Source organism: Lepidochelys kempii, chromosome 1 (assembly GCF_965140285.1).
Source record: "Lepidochelys kempii isolate rLepKem1 chromosome 1, rLepKem1.hap1, whole genome shotgun sequence".
NCBI classification, from domain to species: Eukaryota; Metazoa; Chordata; order Testudines; family Cheloniidae; genus Lepidochelys; species Lepidochelys kempii.
This window is the reverse complement of record NC_136380.1, coordinates 2,043,458-2,057,520: the sequence shown is the minus strand read 5'-3', so window position 1 is coordinate 2,057,520 and position 14,063 is coordinate 2,043,458. Positions and strand designations below refer to the sequence as shown.

At 43.2% G+C, this 14,063-nt stretch overlaps 1 protein-coding gene across 1 annotated transcript; it reads right to left on the bottom strand.

Moving 5' to 3' along the window:
* Positions 1 to 4,505: 4,505 nt before the first annotated feature.
* On the bottom strand, positions 4,506 to 5,504 carry LOC140911605 (olfactory receptor 52K2). The gene has a single exon (XM_073345019.2). The coding sequence runs from the start codon at positions 5,502 to 5,504 to the stop codon at positions 4,506 to 4,508; it is 999 nt and encodes a 332-aa protein (XP_073201120.2).
* Between the last annotated feature and the right edge of the window lie 8,559 nt (positions 5,505 to 14,063).

Below are 14,063 nucleotides of genomic sequence, written 5' to 3'. Positions count from 1 at the left end.
AAACTATTTTACCTTTTGCCCTTGTACTCTATCCCTGCCACCACCAAGCGTCTAACAGATATATAACCAGGAAAGAGCCCACTTGGAAACATCTTTCTCCCCAAAATCCTCCCCAAACCATACACCTCCTTTCCTGGGGAAGGAATAAAAATACTCACCAATTTGCATAGGTGAACACAGACCCAAACCCTTGGATCTTAAGAACAATGAAAAAGCAATCAGGTTCTTAAAAGAAGAATTTTAATAGAAGAAAAAGTAAAAAGAATCACCTCTGTAAAATCAGGATGGTCAATACCTTACAGGGTAATTAGATTCAAAACATAGAGAATCCGTCTAGGCAAAACCTTAAGTTACAAAAAGACACAAAAACAGGAATCTCCATTCCATTCAGCACAGCTTATTTTCTCAGCCATTTAAAGGAATCAGAATCTAATGCATCTCTAGCTAGATTACTCACTAAGTTCTAAGACTCCATTCCTTTCTGTTCCTGGCAAATGCATCTCTCTCTCTCTCTCTCTCTCTCTCTCACTCACACGCACACACGCACACACACACAGAGCCTTTGTTTATCCCCCCCCCCAGCTTTGAAAGTATCTTGTCTCCTCATTGGTCATTTTGGTCAGGTGCCAGCCAGGTTATCTTAGCTTCTTAACCCTTTACAGGTGAGAGGGTTTTGCCTCTGGCCAGGAGGGATTTTAAAGGGGTTTACCCTTCTCTTTATATTTATGACAGTCTCTAAGGTGCCACAAGTACTCCTGTTCTTTTTATCCTGTGGGTGTTACCGAGGAGCAAACACATTTGAAATACTGGTACAGAGACAGTATTCATAACTATAGGTTCAAAAATAATACATGCATACAAATAGGGTAACCATATTCAGGAAATCATAACGTTTCCATTGATATCTTACATGATATACATTATAATACATACCATAATCATATCACTGTGGTAAGTATGGGTGTTGCTTTGCACTTCACCCCTCCCCCCTTAGTTTACTGCAGGAGTGTTAATCACAGAGGTCTGCCTCAGTTTCCTCTTCCACACAGTAGACCAGGTTTATTAGATTCCCCTGCTGTGACAAGATTTGACCTTGTTTACAGGTGTTAGTGAGAAGCATTATCCCCATAGGGCTGCTTGTTTACTACTCCTAGCTTGTCCAAAAGCTTTTTCTTAATATCATGCATATTACATCTTTTCATAGGAATTACCACCTGTACCAAATTCTTTATCTTTTAACACGCCCACCAAATCTTTTGTCACAGGTAGGCATTTTCAAGTATTTTTATTATAACACATTTTTTGCTTGGACAGTTTCATTTGTTCAAAACACATTGTGTCTTTCAAATCCTCCCCGACTCTTAACACATGTTTAATTGCTGATGTTCATTTCCCCTCAGTGTTCCCTTCAGTGTGGGATCTCAGTCTAAGGTCATTTTTGCTGTCGTGGTTTTCCAGGGTCTGGTGAGGTGAGGATGTAAGGGGACTTTGCATACTGAATAGCCCTCTCTGGAGCTGCTTCCCAACCCCAGGATTATGCTCAAGCAAAAAATCCACCAACTCCCATTTCATGCTTTCCTTGTGATCCCCAGTCCCAGCACTGGGACCTAGAGAGCTGTGATCTGTGCTCTCTGGAATAAGAGGTGTGTCTTCTCCCAGCAGCTATTTCATAGCTGATTTCTGTGTCACCCAAACCCTGGTCCAAAGCCTGACCAGTGTAAGTTTCTTACCCAGTGTGCCCCCACCCTCAATGTGGAAAGGACAATGCACCAGCCCCTGTTCCTGAGCCGATGTCCCTTTACACTTCAAACAACACACTTGTGATCTGGTGTGCCTGGGGCAGCCCTCAATGGAAATGCCGAGGTCAGGACGGGCTGCAAAAGGGAGAGCAGATACTCCCAAGACTGGCGGGTAACACTGAAATTAAAGTCCCCAAACAGTCACAAACAGTGCTTCTTATCCCCCACACTGGTTATCAAGAAATAAGAAAAGAAATCACACAGTCCTCGGGTTGCATTCAAGTTCTCTGTTTCCCAATCAGCACCTAGGTCCAATAGAGTGAGAAGCTTCTTAAAAAAAACTCTGCTCATATATTCAAAATGTTCTTCTGACCCCAAAGAGTCAGCCCTGTCACCAGGTCAGTATATTTGGATCTTATCCAAAATACCACGCTGCCAGCCAATCCTTAATGTTTAAAACTAAAGGTTTATTATAAAGAAAAAAGAAAGAACAAGAAGAGAGGTGTTAAATGGTAAAACTGTCACAGACATACAAAGACTTCAGAGTCTATATATCAGGTTCCCAGCGGTATTGGTGAGTTTGCTGGCTTGAAAGTCCCTCTGGAGCACGTCCACAGCTTGGCTGGGTCATTCAGTCCTTTCAGAGCTTCAGTTTGTAGCAAAGTTCCTCCAGAGGTAAGAAGCAGGATTGAGGGAAAATGGAGAAACTGCAAATGCCTTTCAAAGTCTTTTGCCATGTGGCCTGTGCTTCCTTTGTTTCAAACACAAGCTGCCCAGAACATGGCTTGAAAGCCTTAGAGTTCTGTCCATAGGCATGTCCCTGTGTGTCTTGCTGAGCCATAAGGTGTATCTGCCTTCTCTCAAGAGGTCAGTTGTATGGCAGTGGTCCTCAATGAGCCATCAAGCTGGCTAGGCAGTGCTGATGCCAAACTGACTTGGGGTGTCACCCAGAAGCATGGCAAAAGTTTGAAATACAGAGATATGCATCTATAACTCATAATACAAAGGTAATACAAATGCATGCATGAGATTATCATATCTGGCAAATTATAACATTTTTGCAGATACCTCACATGGTATATCTCGTACAACTCATTGTGATATTTTACTATATTATTATTCACAATATTGCCTCAATCATAGAATCATAGAATCATAGACTATCAGGGTTGGAAGGGACCCCAGAAGGTCATCTAGTCCAACCCCCTGCTCGAAGCAGGACCAATTCCCAGTTAAATCATCCCAGCCAGGGCTTTGTCAAGCCTGACCTTAAAAACCTCTAAGGAAGGAGATTCTACCACCTCCCTAGGTAACGCATTCCAGTGTTTCACCACCCTCTTAGTGAAAAAGTTTTTCCGAATATCCAATCTAAACCTCCCCCACTGCAACTCGATTGTCCCCCAGACTCCATACACTGTTGCAACACTGTTCTAGGTAAAAACTATAAAGAAGATTTATTAACTGCAGAAAGATCATTTAAAATCTATTAGCCCATCCACAGAAAAGTCCATCAGGTGGAGATAAGCTTCTTCCATGGCCCATTATGTTGACTGAGGGCCCATCAAGTTGAATAGTCCATTCACACCATAATTTTTCCATTAGCACCTCACATGATAAATTTTGTACAAGATTTGTTTTAATAATATAACAATGGTGAATACGGGGATGCCAGGGTGCTGCTTTGGGGTACAGAGTGTCACAGCAATATGTCTATGGAACTAGAGCTCTCTGAGGTCCAATTTTGTATTTTTATATAAGCCATACATCCAAGTCCTGGAAAAGACTGCATTCTGGTCTGTGCCACAGGAGAAAAGCAAGCCGAGGTATAAAGCAAAGGAAAATTAAAGAGTGATTTCCCCACTACCCATCACACACACAACACGTGGCCCCCTGACAATGATTAGGGGTATGGAATGGCTGCCATATGAGGCGAGATTAATAAGACCGGGACTTTTCAGTTTGGAAAAGAGAGGACCATGGTGGGGGAGGGCATGAGAAAGGTCTATAAAAATAATGACTGGTGTGGAAAAATTGAATAATGAAATCTTATTTACTCCTTTATATAACACAGGAACTGAGTGTCATCCAATAACATTAATAGGCAGCAGATTTAAAACAAAGAAAAGAAAGTATTTCTTCATAGTCAACCTGTGGAACTGTTTGCCAGAGGATATCATCAAGGCCAAAACTATAACATGGCTCCAAAAAGAATTAGATCAGTTCCAGGAGGAGAGGTCAATCAATAGCTATTAGCCAGTATGGGCAGGGATGGTGTCCCTAGCCTCTGTTTTCCAGAAGCTGGGAGTGGAAGAGAGGGCATGAATCATTTGATGATTGTGATGTTCTTTTAATTTGCATGGAAGCACCTGGAATGGGCCACTGTCAGAACATAGGTACTCTATCTGTCCCCCACTGTAACCCATTAGATCACACTCTGTTTCCAAGCTAAGGTAGAACCCAGGAGCCCTGACGGGGTCTCTCTCTCTATCCGTAGACTTAGTAACAAAGTAAGAATATACATTAAAATTTTAAACCTAACCAGTGTCCCTCAAGTGACCGGCCACAGGATGTCATGATATGTTAGTATTAGAGCTGAGTGATTCAAATATTTATTTAATTTTACGTCTTTTAGATAGAAATTAGCTGATAGGAGCATTAACGAATAGCTAAATTACATGCGAAAAATTAGATTTTTCAAGAGACTAATGGCCCCAGGAATCACCCTTAAAGTTGCCACCCCGACCAAAATCTGTAATGGAGAAAACTTTAGGTCCCTTTATGAGTAAATAGCCGGAGCAGCCTGTCCCAGATCTGTTTGGTCCTCACCCCATAGATGATAGGGTGTAGCATTGGGGGCACGAGCAGGTAGGCGTTGGCAATAAGAATGTGGAAATGCAGGGCCACATTCTGACCAAACCGGTGTGTGAGGAGGGAGAAGAGAGCAGGGATGTAAAAAGCCAAAATGACACAGAGGTGGGAGCTGCAGGTCCCAAGAGTCTTGAGCCGGGCATCCCTTCTGGGGAGGCTGAAGATGGCCCTGAGGATCTGGATATAGGACACAGTGATAAAAAAAAAATCCAGACTGATCAAACAGAATGCCACAGAGAGGCTGTAGTAACTACTGACGCGGATATCGGCACAGGCCAGCTTCACCACGGCTATGTGCTCACAGTATGAGTGGGAGATGATTGTGGTTCTACAATATGGCCACCGCCTCGCCAGGAAGGGAAAAGGCAGGACAAGTACGCTGCCACGCAGCACCACGGCCAGGCCAATCTTGGACACCACGGAGTTTGTCAGGATGGTGGAATGTCTCAGGGGATGGCAGATGGCCACGTAGCGATCCAAAGCCATGGCCACGAAGATCCCAGACTCCATCACTGAGAAGCAGTGAATGAAGTACATCTGGGTGAGGCAGGCACTGAAATCTATTTCCCTGGAATTCAACCAGAAGATGCTCAGCATTTTGGGCAGGATGGATGTGGACAGGATCAGGTCGCTGACAGCCAGCATGCAGAGGAAATAGTACATGGGCTCATGGAGGCTTGGCTCTATCTTCACAATGAACAGAATGGTGAAGTTCCCCAAGATGGCTAAGGCATAGATCATACAGAAGGGGATGGAGATCCAGACATGGGCTGCCTCCAGACCAGGAATGCCCATCAGGATGAAGGTGGACGGGTTGGTGAAGTCGGTTGTGTTGGAATCAGACATGGAGTAGGGAAGAATGTGTCCACATGTAAGGCAGAATGGTGTCTCCTTCATGTAACATATGTTCCCCCTGACTTCCTCTATGTTTCCAGGGTGTATGGTGAGGGTCGGAGTACAAAAGCTTAGACAGAAAGGCAATGTTAATATTAGACACTACATGCACTACTGGGGGCTGTTCTCATGGGGGAAGCAGATCGGTCGCTCCTCACACACTGATACATGACATTTTCGTTATTCAGATAAATGAATTATTAACAACTGACTTTACTAATGTCAATTCCATATTTCATGGTGCTCCACATTTCAATAATTCCTACACGTCATGGTGTGGGAAACCTTAAGAGGCACCAGCAGGAAACACAAGTATGGATACAGACATTCTTGTTAAACTCTGTTCTTGTTAAACCCTGGATTTGTGCTGGAAATGGCCTACCGTGATTACCATGCACATTGTATGGAGAGTGATCACTTTAGATAAGCTATTACCAGCAGGAGAGTGGGATGGGGGGAGGTATTTTTTCATGCTTTGTGTGTATATAATAAGATCTTCTACACTTTCCATAGTATGCATCTGATGAAGTGAGCTGTAGCTCACGAAAGCTTATGCTCAAATAAATTGGTTAGTCTCTAAGGTGCCACAAGTACTCCTTTTCTTTTTGCGAATACAGACTAACACGGCTGTTACTCTGAAACCTGTCAAGTATGGATACTGGTTATCCATCATTGTTCCTTAATTAAATGAAAGCCAGCTCGGAAGTTCACGGTGTTGGGAGTTCCCCATCACCCAGTTGCTCAAAATCTGAGAGTGAAAAAAATGAAACCTTTTCCAAGATGTGTACCATGGGAAACATTCAAACTAGAACAAACCTCAGGGAAAGGACCTGAGTGTCATTGATAGCAGCTCCATGGAAACACCTGTCCATTCGCAGCACTGGCCAAAACAAAGACAATATTCAGATAACTAAGGAATTGGATGGAGAATAACCTGTTCTGGTTATGCACTCAGTTTTGGTCACCCAATCTCTCTAAAGGATGTAGCATTTTAAAGGGGGTTTCCAAGACATGCTATGAGAATGAGGGAGGTTGTCATATGCAGAGATACTGAAAAGTCTGTAACAGTTGAGTTTGGGGAAGAGACAAAGAAGGTGGCATATGATAGAGGAGAGAAAAATAAAGAACGGAACTGATTACATCCACATGGACAAACAGAGAACAGTTCCCAACCAGTAATATCTATTGACATTTAATGCTACAAAAGGGTTAATTCCCCAAAGCTGAGGAAAATTATCCAGACATTTCAAAAGGATCTTGAAAAACTGGAGAGGTTGCAGAAAAGAGTGACAGAAATAAAATGGTTCTTTGTAACAACCATGTAAAAGAAGCAGTGAGAGATAAAAAGGCATCTATTAAAAAGTGGAAGTCAAATCCTAGTGAGGTAAATAGAAAGGACCATAAACACTGCCAAATTAAGTGTAAAAATGTAATGAGAAAAGCCAAAAAGGAGATTGAAGAACAGCTAGCCCAAAACTTAAAAGGTAATAGCAATATGTTTTTTTAAGTACATCAGAAGCAAGAAGACTGCTGACCAACCAGTGGGGCCACTGGACAATCGAGATACAAAAGGAGCACTTAAAGACAATAAAGTCATTGTGGAGAAACTAAATGAATTCTTTGCTTTTGTCTTCATGGCTGAGGATGTTAGGAAGATTCCCAAACCTGAGCTGTCCTTTGCAGGTGACAAATCTGAGGAATTGTAACAGATTGAAGTGTCATTAGAGGAGGTTTTGGAATTAATTGAGAAACGTAACAGTAACAAGTCACCGGGACCAGATGGCATCACCCAAGAGTTCTGAAAGAACTCAAATGTGAAATTGCAGAACTATTAACTATGGTTTGTAACCTGTCCTTTCAATCAGCTTCTGTACCCAATGACTGAAAGATAGCTAATGTAACGCCAATATTTAAAAAGGGCTCTAGAGGTGATCCAGGCAACTACAGACCAGTAAATCTAACTTCTGTACTGGGCAAATTAGTTGAAACAATAGTAAAGAATAAAATTGTCAGACACAGAGAAGAACATAAATTGTTGGGTAAAAGTCAACATGGCTTCTGTAAGGGGAAATCGTGCCTTACTAATCTCTTCGAGTTCTTTGAAGGGGTCAACAAACGTGTGGACAAGGGGGATCCAATGGACACAGTGTACTTAGATTTCCAGAAAGCCTTTGACAAGGTCCCTGACCAAAGGCTCTTACGTAAATTAAGTTGTCATGGGATAAGAGGGAAGATTGTTTCATGGATTGAGAACTGGTTAAAAGACAGGGAACAAAGGGTAGGAATAAATGGTAAATTTTCAGAATGGAGAAGGGTAACTAGTGGTGTTCCCTGAGCGTCAGTCCTAGGACCAATCCTATTCGACTTATTCAGAAATTATCTGGAGAAAGGGGTAAACAGTGAGGTGGCAAAGTTTGCAGATGATACTAAACTGTTCAAGATAGTTAAGACCAAAGCAGACCATGAAGAACTTCAAAAAGTGATAGGACAACAAAATGTCAAATGAAATTTAATGTGGATAAATGTAAAGTAATGCACATTGGGAAAAATAACCCCAACCATACATACAATATGATGGGGGCTAGTTTAGCTACAACTAATCAGGAAAGAGATCTTGGAGTCATTGTGGATAGCTCTATGAAGACGTCCACGCAGTGGACAGCAGCAGTCAAGAAAGCAAACAGGATGTTAGGAATCATTAAAAAAGGGATAGAAAATATGATGGAGAATATCTTATTGCCCTTATGTAAACCCATGGTACGCCCGCATCTTGAATACTGTGTATAGATGCCATCTCCTCATCTCAAAAAAGGTATACTGGAATTAGAAAAGGTTCAGAAAAGGGCAACTAAAATGATTAGGGGTTTGGAACAGGTCCCATATGAGGAGAGATGAAAGAGGCTAGGACTTTTCAGCTTGGAAAAGAGGAGACTGAGGGGGGATATGATAGAGGTATATAAAATCATGAGTGGTGTGGAGAAACTGAATAAGGAAAAGTTATTTACTTGTTCCCATAATATAAGAACTAGGGGCCACCAAATGAAATGAATGGGCAGCAGGTTTAAAACAAATAAAAGGAAGTTCTTCTTCACTCAGTGCACAGTCAACCTGTGGAACTCCTTGCCTGAGGAGGTTGTGAAGGCTAGGACTATAACAGGGTTTAAAAGAGAACTAGATAAATTCATGGAGGTTAAGTCCATTAATGGCTATTAGCCAGGTTGGGTAAGGAATGGTGTCCCTAGCCTCTGTTTTTCAGAGGGTGGAGATGGATGGCAGGAGAGAGATTACTTGATCATTACCTGTTAGATTCACTCCCTCTGGGGCACCCGGCACTGGCCACTGTCAGCAGACAGGATACTGGCCTGGATGGACTTTTGGTCTGACCCAGTACGGCCATTCTTCTTACGTTCATCAGCAGCGGGTGGGGGTGCACAGAAAAGTGTTACATTTTGGTCCATGATACTAGAGCAAACTTATCACCAGTAGAATAGGTCCTGGGATGCTTCATGGCTATGTAGGGTGGAAAGGACCACCAACATATTCTCTAGCCCATCATTCCCATGTTGCACTGTGTTTGTTGAGAGGTGAGCTCCTCAGCAAGAGACGGGTACCTGTGATTTCTGAGACAGAAGCGTCTTCCCAGGGAATCCCCTTCAGGTAGCCGTGTCCCACACCTCTCTCACCCCAATATCATCATCAGCATCCCACACCGAGAGCTGACACAGGGGTGTGCACCGTTTTTAATATAGCTCTGTGCAATCCCAGGGGGGATCACTCTGCCTCTAGGGGAGAAGCAGCATCTGAATGTAAACAGGCTGGAGGCAGGCCTGTCTGCACTTCTGTGTTCTTTATCCAGCATTAGGAGTAAACAGTAATTAAGGGACCTGCCCAAAGGGAGATGGGAACTCTTGGGCTCTGTGCTGAGTCAGAGAGGAATTGGCTGCTCTGTGAATTTGTGCATATTTAAAAATGATAGTTTATTAGTAAAAAAATAGGGATGATGCCTAGGTGTCCTTACGGCCTGATACCCTGTAAATGCCCAGGATAGCTGGGTAGATAGTAGACAGACAGATCTGGAGAAAGATCACTGAGGGGAGGTACAAACCCTTTCAGCAGACAGACAGGGATGTTGCTAAGGGATCAGAAATCAGTAATTCTCATCAGTAACTATCATCCTACTAAAACAACGAGGAGTCCTGTGGCACTTAAAGACTAACAAATTAATTTGGGCATAAGCTTTCGTGGGCTGGAACCCACTTCGTCAGATGCATGAAGTCTTCCCTTTTAAGCCCTGGAATGAGACTGAAAGAATTCTCCTGTCCGAGGTAAACGGGGCTGCCCTGTCCACCTCTATTCAAGTTACTAACACTGGCAAATGTGGTTTGACCTTTGTCTGCAGCTAAAGGCAAAGGGATTTGGCTGGATTATTGTGTTGATTATTTATTATCATTATTTGTATTGTGGAAGCCTCCAGAGGCCCCGCTCTAGTTCAGAGCCATTTGTTCTGGGTCCTTCATAAACACAGGAGCTACAGCCAGTTGACCAAGGAGCTTATAAATCACATTAAGAGAAGACACAGTTACTGTGTGTATCAAATGAGAAAGGGGACAAGAGGGGAGCTAGGGGAGCAATACCCTTAGAATGGGTGGCTACCTTGGTTGCTGGGAGGGTTTGAGATATCTAAAACGCATGGCCCTGCCCTGCCTGTTAGAAGCGTGTCCTGGGCCTCTAAGACCAGAGCACGTGTTCGGGGGAACTAGACTGGGCCTAGCGAGACTGGGCCATTGAGTGGCGGCTGCACCAGACACACAGCTGGGAGCGCGTGGCTCTCCGTTAGCTTTTGTAACTCTGCGTTAGTTCTAATCACACCTCCCTTCCTTGACTGCAGTCTGTGCCTCCTTCTGATGATTTCCCAAGAAAACCCATGATATCAGAGGGGAGACCAGAAGAGTGGGCAGAGAAAAGAGGGCTGTAGTGAAGGAACAAAGGTGCCATTCTAGAGATCGAACAGCTGAAAGTCCCCAAGGAGTTGAAACTCTCAGGTAATGCAGCAGACTCCAGGAAGAGATTTTTGAGATAAATCAATGCAAGCAGCTAGGTTTGGTGAGAAAGACCAGGAGAAAATTGCAATTTCTTAAACATTACAGGACTTGAGGCAGTGTCTACATTAGCACTTTTGTTGGCAAAGTTTTGTCGGCCACAGCTGTGAAAAAACACACTCCTGATGAACAAAAATGCTGGCGTGGACAACGCTATGTCAGCAGGAGGCGCTCATCGGTGGTGGTTTAATTATTCATGCAGGAGAGCTCTATCCCATCGGCATAGAGTGGTTACATGGCAGACCTTACATCAGCTCATCTACAATGGTACAGCTGAGCCACTGCAAGGACTGGGTGTAGCTATAGTCTCAGTCAGGCAAACAGAGCCGGTTATTACACAGTTTTGCAGAAATTTCAAGAGCCCTGAATAGAGCAAAAGAGCAAACATTCAAAAGGCAAAAGTTTCACTTTAGAAGAGATAAAAAAGGCAAGTCCCTTTAAGAATTCCTGACAAATGTAAGCAGGGGAACAGTCCTGCTCCTGTGGGGAACTTTCCTGGCTTAAAGAAAAGGAGGACTTGTGGCACCTTAGAGACTAACGAATTAATTTGAGCATAAGCTTTCGTGAGCTACAGCTCACTTCATCGGATGCATCCAGTGGAAAATACAGTGAGGACCCATTTTTTTCATGTTCTGTGTGTATATAAATCTCCTCACTGTATTTTCCACTGAATGCATCCGATGAAGTGAGCCGTAGCTCACGAAAGCTTATGCTCAAATAAATTGGTTAGTCGCTAAGGTGCCACAAGTCCTCCTTTTCTTTTTGCGAATACAGGCTAACACGGCTGCTACTCTGAAACTGTAAGGAGAGAGATCAAGGAAGGTGAGCTATTACCAGCAGGAGAGTGGGAGGGAAAAAAACCTTTTTTTCGTGATAATGAAGGTGGGCCATTTCCAGCAGTTGACAAGAACCTGCAAGGAACAGTAGGTGGGGGGGAGGGAATAAATATGGGAAAATAATTTTACTTTGTGTAATGAGCCATCCACTCCCAGTCTTTGTTTAAGCCTTAGTTAATTGTATCCAGTTTGCAAATTAATTCCAATTCAGAAGTCTTTCTTTGGAGTCAGTTGGCAATTCTTCAACAAAAAAACTTCAAAAACAGACTCCAACGAGAGACTGCTGAATTGGAATTAATTTGCAAACTGGATACAAATAATGAAGGCTTGAATAAAGACTGGGAGTGGATGGCTGATGACACAAAGTAAAACTATTTCCCCATGTTTATTTCCCCCCTACAGTTCCTCGGACGTTGCACTTTGGACTTCTGGTCTTCTGCTTTCTGTCTGCATAACAAGAACCAGGGGAGAGGGTGAAGGGAAAGCCCTGTAACATCTTGGTGCCGTATTCGGATGCATCATGTTGGATGAGTGAATAGCAACCAGATAAGTCCTCGTCCCCAACAGTCCACTGAATTTCATCTGCCATTGTGTTTCCCAGTCCCCTGTTTTGTGAGATCGCTTTGTAGCTCTTCAGAGTCATTCTCACCATTTATTCCTACCCTTCTTTTAACAGGAGTACGTTGCAATGCTTTCAGGTTCATCCTACATGGCAAGCCTTTTGTTATCTTAATCACCCATCCTCAGTTTATAAACAAATTCCTTGCCCCAAGGGTGGAGGCCACAGAGAACTCATCACATATCACACTGAAGCTGTGTTGCAGGTGACAGCTCCATCTCCGGTCTGGCGTGCACTATGACCAGACATCCGGTGCAAAACTGAAGGTGGGCTAGAGACCCCCAAACTCCCTAAATGGTGCCTCTGCCCAGCTGGGCTCCTTCTGCTCCAGAGTGGGATGGAAGCTATTTCTGTCTGACAAGGAGCCTGCCTGCAGGTAAAATGCGGCAGGGGCTGCGGTGGGTTAATGACCCGTCGCCTTCCCCAATCCTGCAGAGAGACTCCCAGATCCCTTTTAGATTGGACTTTCCAGTTGAAAAATGAGTACCTGGAAACCCTAAATGGCACCCAGATGCAGAAGCCAGACTCCAACTGGTGGAGAAGCTAGGAGTTCGAGGAGATCCCATATGTTTGGCACCCTTCATCTAGATAGATGGTGATGAGCTAAAGCATAATGTCCAAATGTGGCTGCAACCTTTAACATAGAGGATACATTGAAGTAGGTTGGCACAGGGGCTTTCCTAAGTTCATACCCTTTTAAAGTTAAGAGGTACACCACAATTTGGAACATGGAAAGAACCCAAATAACCAGTTAGGACAAAAATAACAAATATAATTCCTAACCACAAAAGGGCCATGGTAAAGTATGGATGTATATGATAATAGGTTAAAATAATGAATACACTAACTGATAGGAAAAAGACGATCCAATATTAGTAAGATGAGGAAATGCAAATAAGGAAAAGGAGAAAAAAAACCCCTATTGAATATGCATGAAATATAATGGCGTCAATGTAACATATTATAAAAGTGACATTCCAGCCTAGGGCTGGTAGGAGAGAGATGTAGTCCTTGGGAGGTGCCAGAATGATGGCCACTGGTGATAATGGGGAAGGTGATGGTGATATGGAAGATGATGACCAACGTTTCAAGTTATTCTACAGGAAAAAGTGAGAATATATGGATGGGCAGATGTACATTCTGTAGTATCTTCATCTACCTTACTGAGTTGGGGTGTTTCTGACTGCACTAAATATATGAATAAACTACATTTGTAAATATAAAGAGTTCCAATAGTGTGAGCATTGCAACTGTGCACATCGGGGTTCCCAACTAAAGAATAGTTTAAATAAATTTCTCCCTGATCTTGGGGCAAGAACCTGTCAACCCTCAAAGTGATATCTGGGGATTCTTAAATAATCAATATTATTAATACATAATCTAAAGAGCGGGCAACAAGATGTATCTGCCCACTACCCCTGGACATAACCCACTAAACCCAACTCCTCATCCAGACCTGAGGGTCTCTCTCTCCGAAAAGTTAGTAACTAAGTAAAAATATACATTAAAATTTTAAACCTACACAGGGTCCCTTAAGTCACCTGAAACAAGATGTCAGAACATGTTAATATTAGAGCTGAGTGAGTGTAATATTTATTTAATTGTATTTCTTTTAAACAGGAATTAGACACAGTGCTCCTGTCAGCTAATTGTTAAATTATCTGCAAAAAAATCTAGATTTTCAAGAGCTGAAGTAGCCCCTGGAATCACAGTTAAAGTTCTCTACCCTTCACCAAAATCTGGGAGTGGGGGAGGGAGGTGGAAATGATCCAGTGAGTAACAGAGGGAGGTAGAATAGAGGAGCAAGTGACAAAGGTTGGGCCTTGGGGGGAAGAGGCAGAGCAGGGGTGGAGTCTTGGTAGAAGAGGTCGGGCGAGGGGCAGGGTTTTGTGGACCCAGTTACCAGCAATTAGAAAGGTGGCATCCCACTGAGTTGTACATGAACTGATTCCCTAGGTTGTCATGCACAATAAGGTCTGGGAAGTGTTTAATGTCTTTGTTAGGGGGC

Excerpts from the sequence above, each read along its gene's own strand:
- LOC140911605 (XM_073345019.2), bottom strand. The coding sequence starts at position 5,504 with ATGAAGGAGACACCATTCTGCCTTACATGTGGACACATTCTTCCCTAC.